The 11,386-nt window shown below is 38.9% G+C and overlaps 1 protein-coding gene across 1 annotated transcript in view; it reads right to left on the bottom strand.

Moving 5' to 3' along the window:
* The window catches only part of si:dkey-28b4.8 (sarcoplasmic/endoplasmic reticulum calcium ATPase 2), a 30,074-nt gene that overhangs the window by 16,347 nt on the left and 2,341 nt on the right, over positions 1 to 11,386 (bottom strand). Inside the window, exons 3-8 of the mRNA XM_034898304.1 lie at positions 11,246 to 11,341; positions 10,933 to 11,037; positions 8,231 to 8,369; positions 2,765 to 2,931; positions 1,075 to 1,230; positions 799 to 940 (exon numbers count right to left, since the gene is read on the bottom strand). Of these exons, the coding sequence (XP_034754195.1) occupies positions 799 to 940; positions 1,075 to 1,230; positions 2,765 to 2,931; positions 8,231 to 8,369; positions 10,933 to 11,037; positions 11,246 to 11,341 (805 nt within the window). The remainder of the gene's footprint in view (positions 1 to 798; positions 941 to 1,074; positions 1,231 to 2,764; positions 2,932 to 8,230; positions 8,370 to 10,932; positions 11,038 to 11,245; positions 11,342 to 11,386) is intronic.

The following is an 11,386-nucleotide window of genomic DNA, read 5'->3' as shown; positions in this document are numbered from 1 at the left end:
CTGAATTTCTTTGGGTCTCGGCATGATGTGTAGCTTTTAAGGATCTTGTGGTGGACCTTACTGTGTCAAGCAGCTCCTATTTAAGTGATGCCTTGATTGCGAACAGCTGTGGCAATAAGCAGGCCTGGGTGTGGCTTGAGAAATTGAACTCAGGTGTGGACAACCACAGTTATAGTATGTTTTAACAAGGGGGGGCAATCACTTTTCACACAGGGCCATGATGGTTAGGATTTTTTTTCACCTTTAATAATAAACACCTTCATTTACAAATTGCATTTTGTGTTTACTTGTGTTGTCCTTGACTATTGTTTAAATTGGTTTGATGTTCCAAAACACTTAAGAGTGACAAACATGCAAAGGAACAGGAATTGAGGAAGGGGGCAAACACTTTTTCACACCACTGTATTTCTAAGATGATAAAAGCGTGACTGCACCAGTTGTGTGGTGTGCCGCTCAAAATTTAGGATTTCTTGCAATCGGCTTGATGTTGTCCAATAGGGGACCAGCCAAGGGCCAAATTTGTATTGCTGTGCGCTTGGACCCTATGACAAAGATTCCTGTTTTGTTAGAGTTTAGCTAAAGAATATGTTGACATCCAGTTTTTGACATTTATATTGAGTGAAAGCAAGTTATTTTGTTTCCTTGCTCAAATTTTGCACGCTTAGTGTCTTAAAAATTACACACTTATATTACGGTTCCTGCACTGACAAAACATATCCCTCCAGTTATAAAAACATGGGAAATAAACATCTGTAAGAATTGATTTTTCTGCATTGATAGATAGAGAAGATGTTTGACCTTCTGGTATGGCAGCTACAGCCAGTGCAACAGCAATCTTGAAATAGTAAACAGCTCCTCGCAGCCAACTGCCTCCATGGACCGGGTCATTAAAGTGTCCCACATTGATGGCCCATACTGCCACACAGATCACACTGATGACCTGCAGGTTAAAACAAGTGGGAGGTATTACCACACATATATTAATGTTATGGATTATAAAGTATGAAAAACAATGAACACCCACACACCCACAACCCCACACCCCCACACACACCCACACACACAGGACCTTGCCTTAGACAGCTGTTCGCCAAACTGGTCTAGTTTCTGTTGTAGAGGGGTCCTCTCAGGGTCAGTGGAGGCCATCTCATCTCGGATTTTCCCAATCTCTGTCTGCACTCCTGTAGCCACGACAATCCCAATGGCACGGCCCGCTGCTATGTTGGTACCCTGGGCAGAGGTAATAAACTTTACTGTCAAACTTATTTTCATCATTACAAATATTGAGACATACTGTGGTTCAGTAATTTTCCAGCATGGCACAGTGGAAGAGATGCTGAGTATATGTACGTATGGCATATGTGTTTTGTTATGCTCTCACATTTCTGTTGTTTATAAATTTTGCTCATAAGGACAACACACATTACAGTAAATAATTATTCTGTACATGTGCCAGTGTTAGATAGCTGGCTTATTTCCAACTTTAGTCCTTTGACCAGATGTTTTGAGGCCTGCACCACATACAACAGTCCAAGTGAAATATAATATCTATGTGTACAGATTTCTTTCTTTCCTGTAGGCTCTAAAGTGTTTCCTCCACATCAGAGTGTGAAGTTCCACTCACTCCAGCAGCACTAGATAACCATGCCAACAAAGACAACCTGCAGATTTGTAGCCTGTCAGAGTTATGTTGCTTAATAAAACATCACTGGCAGTTCTTTGAATATAGAGAACGGAGTGACTCAGCAGTCTTTAAGGTCTGAGAGAGATATAATACAACACACACGTTTGTATTTGATTACACAAAGAACACTACTGGGAAGCTACAGTATCATATAAAAACCTAAAAAAGGTAATAATTTAAGAGGAAAGTTTCATTAAAGAAAACCTGTTTGGGCGCTGGGTTTGCTCACCTGGTAGAGGGTGTGCCCATATACAGAGGCTTAGTCCTTGACACAGCAGTCGCGGGTTAGATTCTAATCTGCGGCCCTTGCTGCATGTCATTCTCCCTCAGTCGCCCCTTTCATGTCTCAAGCTGTCCTATGTAATAAAGGCCTACAAATGCCCCCAAAAAACCAACACAAATAAAAATAGAAAACCTTGTAGTATGTATTTCGACCTACGACCTATACCTTGGAAAAGTCCATATATACATTTAAGATTTAAAAAACAACTAATGTTAAGAGGTACAGTGATGAGGAATGGTTTGTGGGATCAACATGTGGTAATTTTTTACGTTATATATGATTGACACTAACCAAAAGCCTGTCTGACATGTGGTTGGCTGTTTCATAAAAACTTCAAAGGAATACAGGGATCGCAATGATAAAGGAAGAGTGTTCCAACGATTTGGGGTTTAGATTTAGAGGGATAAAGGGACATCCAGCAAATTTAACTGAGATTATCTAAGAGCCTGATTTGGCATTTAAGGTTGGAGGATGTGATCTCTGGTTACTTCTAGTAAAATGCCAAGAATCAGTTTTAAGTTGGTTCAGGTTTAGTTTACATATTTAGCAACAGGATAGTTTTTGAGTTGTATACATCTTAATTATTGGAGGAGTAGGACATGATAATAAAAACTACATCCTACTCCTTTTTGGACTTGTAATATTTATTTATGTTGTTGGTAAGAATCTGTATATTAAGAGTTTGTTATTTTATTTTGTATTATTACATGTAAATGTAATAAATAAATAAATACAATAATTAAATAAATTAAGTGTAGGTGAATTAGGAAAAGACGGATATGGCTGTTGAGACTCACAGAGAAGAGCATGTTCTTCTTGTCCTGGTTGACAGCTCGGGGATCTGGTACAGGGTCTGTATGTTTGAGCACCGACACGGACTCCCCCGTCAGAATGGACTGGTCCACTCTCAGAGTGGTGGAACGGATGGACGTAAGCCTGATGTCTGCTGGGACCTTATCACCAACTGTAGAGTATTGTAGACAGAGACAGAAAAACAGATCTTAATTTCACTTTTTACCTTCGTATTTAGTTTAAATTAGGACAAATATGTTGTTTTCCACTCTGGAAAAACTTTGCAACACTTATCTAATACTTTTATATCACTTAAACAAAGTGTATGTATTATAACGCTGCCTGGCTTCCCATCCCCCTCTCCTACCTTAACATTATTAAAGAATAAGCAAGGCAACAATTTAAAGATCATGATTAGACACATCAGCTAGGGTTAAAAGTACTCCCTCTGGATGACAAGCAAACATTTGCATCCATTTAAGATCAAAACTACTTAAAATATCATGGACGTCAGACACTAAGCAAAGCACTTCTCTTTTTTCTCTCCTTTCAAAGCGACAGGTTGTGAACTTGGCTGACACGCTACATTGCTATTGTCCTTTATTAATTGACCTAGTATTACACATGAAAGTTTAGCATTCTTTGTCTTAGAGGAGCACAGCCTTTCCTAAATTGTTTACAAGTGTTTACATATGTGAGTGAGTCAGAGAAACCAAGACAGGGCAGAGAGCGAGATGAAGAAAGAAAGGCTGCACTGATATATTAGCCTTTTGCTTTCTTTCATCATTCACTAGTAAGGAAAGGTTAACACTTACTATGAGATCTATCAAAGTACTACAAGGAGAGGTTTATCAATTGTATTCTATTTCATGTAAAAGCATTGGTTGAAAAAGCATAAACTAAGCCTATGGATTTCTAAATTCAATCATTTGACTAGATTTTTATATTTATTTAAATTTACAAGTGGAAGTAGATGCCCTGGAAACATATGTAAAGTTTTTTGAGTTAGTTTCCCAGGCAGGAAAGGAGGATGCAATCTTAGTTCCACACCAAAAAAAACAGTGCTTTGTTAGATGCCGAATACATATGCAATTTTTTCCGATGTAGGTTACCACAGTACGCTAATCAATATGGCTATGAATAATATCAATGGTAGCACTGGTTGAATCAATGCTAGCTGTGTTAAGTTTGGAAATAACATCACAGAAGCTAAGCAATCAAACATTACGTGAATGCCAAGTTAGGCAGCCATAATGTTAGACCAGCAACTCCCGTGTTCTGCAAGGTGAAATTACAGTTTTTCTAAAGAGTCTGGTGGCTTTAAAGAAAGTAATATAACCGTTTCAATTCCCCGTCAGAAAGGGCTGTCTGGCTACATTTTTTAGGTAGCTAAAATACATTTTCCTCTGTCTGCCGCAGTACAGATTGTTCTATTCCAAGCCACCAGACTCCTTCGACTAAAACAGTAATTGTACCTTAGCACCGAAGTTGCTATTGCTGCCTCAATCTTTCAGATAGATTCACTGTGTTATTCTATGACTTTTGATCCGCTCTAAAGTGGTGTCCACAGCAGTAGTGTACTATCTAGCTTCCTTTCTATAAACTGTAGCCGTGGTGTCCACCATTATTGTGCTGTACTTTAAAGTACTGTTACTGTACTGAAGCAATGTTATCAAACAGAAACCTCTGTCAGGTCACATAGGAAAAGGTTCCTTGAAGGGATTGGAAAAACATTATTTTTAAGCTAAAACATACTAACTGACGAAATGTAAATGTTTGGATTAAAATACATAAGGAACACTACTGGGAAGCTACAGAACGATACAAAGGTATACTCCCCAGAGTCCTTATGTTTTCTTTCGGCCGGCATATTTCCTTGGATTAGATGGCAACAAAAACTTGGTTGTAGTTGTCGCCGTGCCAGCTTTTAAATCTTTAAATGTAGGCGCGGTTTAAAGAAGCGCAACTTGGCTTGGCTGTGGCTCATCTACGGATTCAGCATGTCTCTTTTTTGTCTAGTTGTCACACGTTTAGCTAGCGATGTGGCCGGGGCAGGGGGAGCAGGGAGTCAGGCCCAGCCCGCTGGGGAAGCCACTACAGTGTGCAGAACTGCCAAAGAAATGAGCGCAACCGGCAACAAAACCTTGTGCCCAAGAGCCTGGGCGTTTATCTACCATGTGTTTGTGTAGGATTAATTTTGTCATTGGCTTTTTGGCATGACAGTTTTCCTTTGGGGACATAATTTAAAGTTGGATAAAACAATAATATCGTATTATGACATAAGTCTTGGTATAGTATTGTATTGTGGGGCCTGTAGAGATTCCCACCCCTGATAGAAAGGTCATACTGTTTAAATCTCATGGTCTGCAGAGTGACCTTTAGGGGGACAAGGATATACTGTTGGACCAAACAGTGGCCACATTAATTTGCCTTTTTGTAATAATGCTGGCTACAGGTAATTAAAATCATCACAACTTACTTACAAAACTACTGGATACTTTAAAAAAAATGTCATATTGGTCACTATATTATGTTTGGCCAAAAATGTTGGAAAGACAATGTAATACATTTATTTATATAACAGTAAACACAGCCTCCAGCTTTGATTAATGTCACTGAGTTCCCATGCTCTGGAAGTTGAATACTTTTACCACAGATAAAAAGGACACTGGATCATAAACAGACACACAGACACACACACAGACACACACACACACACACACACACACACACATTTTCCCTGACGTAACCCTGTTTCCTCTCCCTGTGCAGCCTGAAATAGCAATTGGTATCTGGAGGATTCAACAGTTTTCTTACTAGTTCAAGATAAAATTGTGTGTGTGAGTGTGTGGGTGGGTGTGTTTGAGCTGGTGTGTTACTACAGCTGACAACATTCATACTGATTTTATCTTTGGACAAAATGTATAACACAAATCATTTTTCACATTAATCGTTTCAGCTGTTAAGTGTTCAAAAAGCCAGTGGACCTTTAAAATCAGTCCAAAGTCTGTCTTTGACCAAGGGATAATCACTGACAGACGTTTGGAAAACAGCGGAAACACTTTGTTTCTGAGCTTCCCAACCGGTCAAGGCAGATGACTGCCCACCCTGAGTCATGTTTCTGCTCGAGGTTTCTGCCTCTTAAAAGGAAGGTTTTCCTTGCCTCTGTTGCCTAGTGCCTGCTCTTGCAACATCACAGAGTACGGTCTAGACCTGCTCTTTTATAGAAAGCGCAATGAGATAACGCTTGTGATTTGATGCTTTATAAATACAATTGAAATTGAATTGAATAGAGATGTTGAGAGCAATGCTGCTAACCAGATAAGATTTTTCACCTCCTCTAACACACCTCACTCTAAGACTAGCATGCCCATGGGCGCAAAGATGGGCACAGGTGCATTTGCTATTTAAACAACATGGGTGCTGGACGATCTTGAAATAGCAAAGACACTTGGGTTGGGCTTTGCAATTGAAAAAAACATGTCTTATTTATCATTACCATACTATTACAAATACAAAATGTATATAATATATAAATGATTGCGTCAGAACCTCTAATTCTTATCATTTATTTCAGCTTTCTGGAATCCATAGAACAAAACCTTTGGAGTTTGCTGCTTTGAGATGCACTCCCATCAAATGTTTTCTAGGAAGGTCTTGTGTGCCTCACTGGGTTCCCATAACAGCCAGAGGAGGGCAGAGATCAAGAATGATTAAACAAAGATGCCACAGTGTTATTTCAACCATTTCTAAGCAACATTGCAGTGTAAATGCATTGTACTTGAATATGAAGGTCTTTAGGTTTTTGAAATGTGCTACTGTGTATATAAAAAACCTGTTTGGGCTTAAATTTTCCATTATTGATGGCTCCCAATTTTGCACTCTGAGCGCCTTACCTTTCTTAACTACTAATGACAGGTTTCTGCAGGATTTATGTACATTTAAGACCTTTAAAGACATGTTAATGCATTTTATTAATCCTGCATTCAAACATCCAAAATATAAAAGAATGATAGAAAACCAGAATGGACTATACGGCCAAGAGTTCAAGATTCATTCTTATATAACTTTTTATTCAGTACTTCCCATCCGTATAGAACAACAATTTCGAATTATATAATTAATTTAATAAATGCAACCTGGACCCAGAGATGCAGCATGAAATAGATTGACCAATACAACAATGTTTATTAATTTAAGTATAACCTTGTGCAACACAATCCCTACTTTTCATTTATACAAGTGTGTAACATCTCCCGGCCCACTAGTGGTTCCGAAAACATTTTATGACTAACATTACTCCCTACAGCCGGAAAAATATTTTTTGTATTTAAAATAACTAAGCATTTTCTAAGATCTTTTCAAAGGAAATTAAATTCAATGTTTTTTTAAAAGATGTTTCAAGACCTGCAGATCCTGAATGAAAATCTGACAGCAATTACTTAAAAAAACAATCCCAAATGGATGTTGAAAGCAGACTGGAATTGGACAGGCTCTAAATTAGCCAGATGTTGTAGCTCAACAGCAACATATTGAACCATGTTTACCGTAATATAAAATAGCCACAACAGGCAGCTTTTTTCACCAAACAAAGTACATTGCACAAACTATTAGTGCTGTCAGTTAAATGCGTTATTAACGGCGTACATTTTTTGATGGCACAATTAACATTCTTTTTGGCCCAGCAAACTTTGTAGTTTTTTTCACATGCTGTTTCAACAACTAGTAGTGTTAGAAAAACTACAACACCATGCTGCACACTTGTTTAAGTGGATGGCAAGCTCAAGACGCCAAAATCGACGCCAATAAGATTCTGAAAGGAAAGTTTACTTTTTAAAAGTGTCAAAATGGTTCCATTGACAAGACCAAAGTGATCTGTGTGTTTTGTCGTTGTAAATTGAGCAATCCTTGCAGCACGTCGAGTCTGAAATACCACTTGATGGCTAGCTGATGCAAATTCTCCACCCCTTGTCAAAGTATTTTTTTCACCCTTTTATTGATGGACAGTGTTACATTGTGTGAGAGATTATTTGCTCCAGGTGAGAATGTTACGTTTGACAGCACTACTAACTATATATCCTGAACTTTTTTGTACATTCCTCTCATTTCTTTTTTTTTAACATTTCTCTTTGATCATCCTGCACTAAACCATACAGCCTTATTTTCTTATTGTTAAAACAGGTATATTGTTCATATTTGTTTATTAGCGTTATTTCTTTTGCAGGTATTGTTTATTTCATTTTAGTGTTTATGTTTGCACCATCCACCAAGGCATATCCTTGTAAATGTTACTAAATTGGCAATAAATTATTTTCCGACTATGATTCTTACACAAGTTTTAGAGCTTTAAGAGGATAACAATATGCTTCAAGTACATGGATAGAGTGGTCATCCACTGATAAATTGTATGCTTTAATCCATTCAGATGGCTGTCTATTTGTCACTTCTTGTTGTGTAATTTGTCTACTTACCAGCAACTTCCACAATGTCTCCAGGAACGATGTCTCGAGCTCTGACTCTCTGAACGCTCTTCTTGTCCTGTCGGTACACCTTGCCCATCTCTGGCTCGTACTCCTTCAGAGCCTCAATTGCATTCTCTGCGTTACGCTCCTGAGGACACAGCAAAATAGAGATGTTCTATGAGTTTCTTTCAATTATTCATGTGGAAGCTACAAGTGTTGATGGAAAACTTTCATTCTAACATGGTTGCCCTCATGTGAAGAAAAAAGGCCCTTGCCTTTGGACTTATCATAGAACGATGAGGTCTTGCTAAGCAAGTGCAGTTCTCTGTTTGAGATGTAGACACTTTCAGCAGTGATTTAAAAGTGGAGTTAATGAACATAACAGAAAATCCACATACACAGACCAGTTACTTCTGTTTGATTCCCTGTGAACATTTAAAAGTTAGAATCCAAACTTCACAACACCAAGCAGAGAAGATGATAAACACAGAAGTTAAACCAAAGAAACAGAAGAACATCCAACGGACTTTAAAAACCTGTAGGTGCCTTGACTTGGTCTTTGTTAAAACCCAAACTAGGTCAAAAGTTGTTTTTTACAGTACAGTTTTGAATAGATAAGCGTTGTATGCGAAGCAAGACACAACAAAATGACAGGATAAAGGAACATAATGGTTTGTGTGGATTCATTTAACCCTTTTGGACTCCACCTTCCCACCCAAAAATAGGACTTTATCATAGTCAACTTATTGTTGCATTGACAGACCTTCCTCCACAGTGCTGCACAGGAGGGTCTGGCAATGTGAGACTAAGTTGACTATGATACACAGCATCAACTTCACGGAATCACACAGCATTCCAGGATGGAAGAAAAATGTGCTTTGGTTTATTGGCATTTCTTTAAACCAATCACAATCGTCTGGGCCGCTGCAAAGTAGCCTAGGGAAGGAACTTTTTTTGTTTTGGTAGACCTTGTATGTTTAAAGGTAGTTTTAGTTGTACAGCCAAAAACTCAGATTGGACAGATAATCTAGCTAGCTGTCTGGATTTACTATAAAGATCTGAGGAGCAGTTAACCACAGTTTAACATTAACGATTATTAATAATTAACCAGAGTTTAAAATTACCACACAAACAAAACGGTAGGTGCTAAGCACTGGACGGAGCCACGGTGCCTCTGTAAAATGGCCTGGGCACCTGAACAATCCCGGAAATGCAACCTCCTCAATAAATACTATGCTTATCTTAACCCTGCTTGTCTTAGCAAGTTATTTATGTTGAACATGGCACTGGTGTGAATAGTAGTGTGCAGGCTGCATACGTTGTTTGCCCTGTGTCCTCTGCTGTCTACTGCAGCTACATTATTTTGGTTGTAAGTAATATATAAATAAATCTACTGTATGTCTGTCCAAATGCACTCAGGAAAGACTTGCAGAAGCCCCTAGCAGCATGTGGAGAGGGGCTTCTGATCTCACATAGTGTAATTCTAACAATTAATAATTTTCCATCCCAAATTTACATCAATTATGAACATGTGCAACTCATCTTGGATCCATCTTTGCAGCACCAATAGATCCTGCTGACTGGCCAGCCCTCTCTGATACAGTGAGGATGGAGTTAGTCAGCAGAGGGCAACTAGGGCACCAAAATGGCTAGGGCCGGCATTGCTGTCATGCTCTAAGACTTATAATCGCCCTTTTCTCTCCTAGGTCATCCGTTATTGTCCTTAGTTTTGTCTATAAGCCTCTGGCATCCGTCTGCTTTAATTAGGAGTCCACGTTGTCCAGGTATCACCTCTTAGCCTCCTTCACCGCTCCCCAGACACTCCCTGTTAGCAGAAGCCAGTCCTGAGTTGCATGCAGCGGTGTGCCTCTTCAGTGCGTCACAGATGGTTTTAGCCACCCCCCAGCAATCCACCAGTTTGCTGTACAAAGAGCTGTACAAGTCCCAGTCCACATCAATCATCACATCCTGCAGCGTAGCTTCTGATTGGTCAGACCAGCATTTGACCTCTCATATGAACCAGGCTTCCTATCTGACGTTTTGTTTGTATTTTAAAAAAAGAGGGAAATGGCGGCGTGATCTGAATTTCAAGCTTGGTGACAACTAAGATAAACAGTAAAACTACTAACTGACAGCTTTCTTATGAGCCTGATTGTAAAACAATCTGGTGGTTGTGTAAAACAGCCCAATGGATTAGTCAGATTGGCGGGCATTTGCTACAGACAAAATACACACAGTGAAACACTGGTAAGAACAAATAATGTCTAACCATGTATTCAGCTAATTATATACACCACGTTACTGTAAAATCATGAACAGTTAATTCCCTTTTTGTGTACACCAAAATAAGTTCCTTTTTTTCCGAGACCATTTTGCAGAGCTCCGTCTCTGCGACCACAGTTTAGCACATTTGGTTTTGCGATTGGTTAAAAGAAAAATTTAAACAACCCAGTGGCTTTTTTCCTTTCATGGAATGCATGTGTGGAAGTGCCAGACCTCACTCCGCAGCGTGGATGAGATTGGTTTGGCATTAGCTATTTTGTATTAGTTCATATTTTTCAATCATAAAAAAAATATTTGGGAAATTAGAGGACTATTGCAGCAACAATTTTAAACAATTCATAACACCATTTTAAATATTATTTAAGAAATTGCCTTGATATGATAATTTGATTGTCAATCCACAAAAGCTGCTCACACACACTGTTTACCTGCCATACTCCCACAATAGCATTGGCGATGAGAATGAGGAGGATGACAAAGGGTTCAACAAAGGCTGTGATTGTCCCCTCTCCTTCTTCAAACCAAGCCAGGGTCTGCGAGACAAGACAAGACGGAGAGAAAGGTGAAGATTTGTGTTGAATGTGGCTTTGTTTTATTTAATTTGTGTGAGCGTAGAGCAGCGTTAAACTAATGTATTAGCTCACATAAATACACATAATCACATACTGTATATTTGAAAAAATTACCGGTACTGGTATATGTGAGTGTGTATTGTGATTGTGCACGGTTGTGTTTCCTTACAAAGGAGATGCACGCAGCCAGCAGCAAGATTCTGACCAACAGATCCTCAAACTGTTCCAGGACCAGTTCCCAAAGTGACTTCCCTGCATGCAGACACCAAGGAAGACAATGAGCAAAAGAAACAAACAAACAAAGACACAT

This window comes from Etheostoma cragini, chromosome 2, assembly GCF_013103735.1.
Source record: "Etheostoma cragini isolate CJK2018 chromosome 2, CSU_Ecrag_1.0, whole genome shotgun sequence".
Lineage (NCBI taxonomy): Eukaryota > Metazoa > Chordata > Actinopteri > Perciformes > Percidae > Etheostoma > Etheostoma cragini.
Note: the sequence above shows the minus strand (reverse complement) of the source record. Positions and strands in the feature narration are given on the sequence as shown.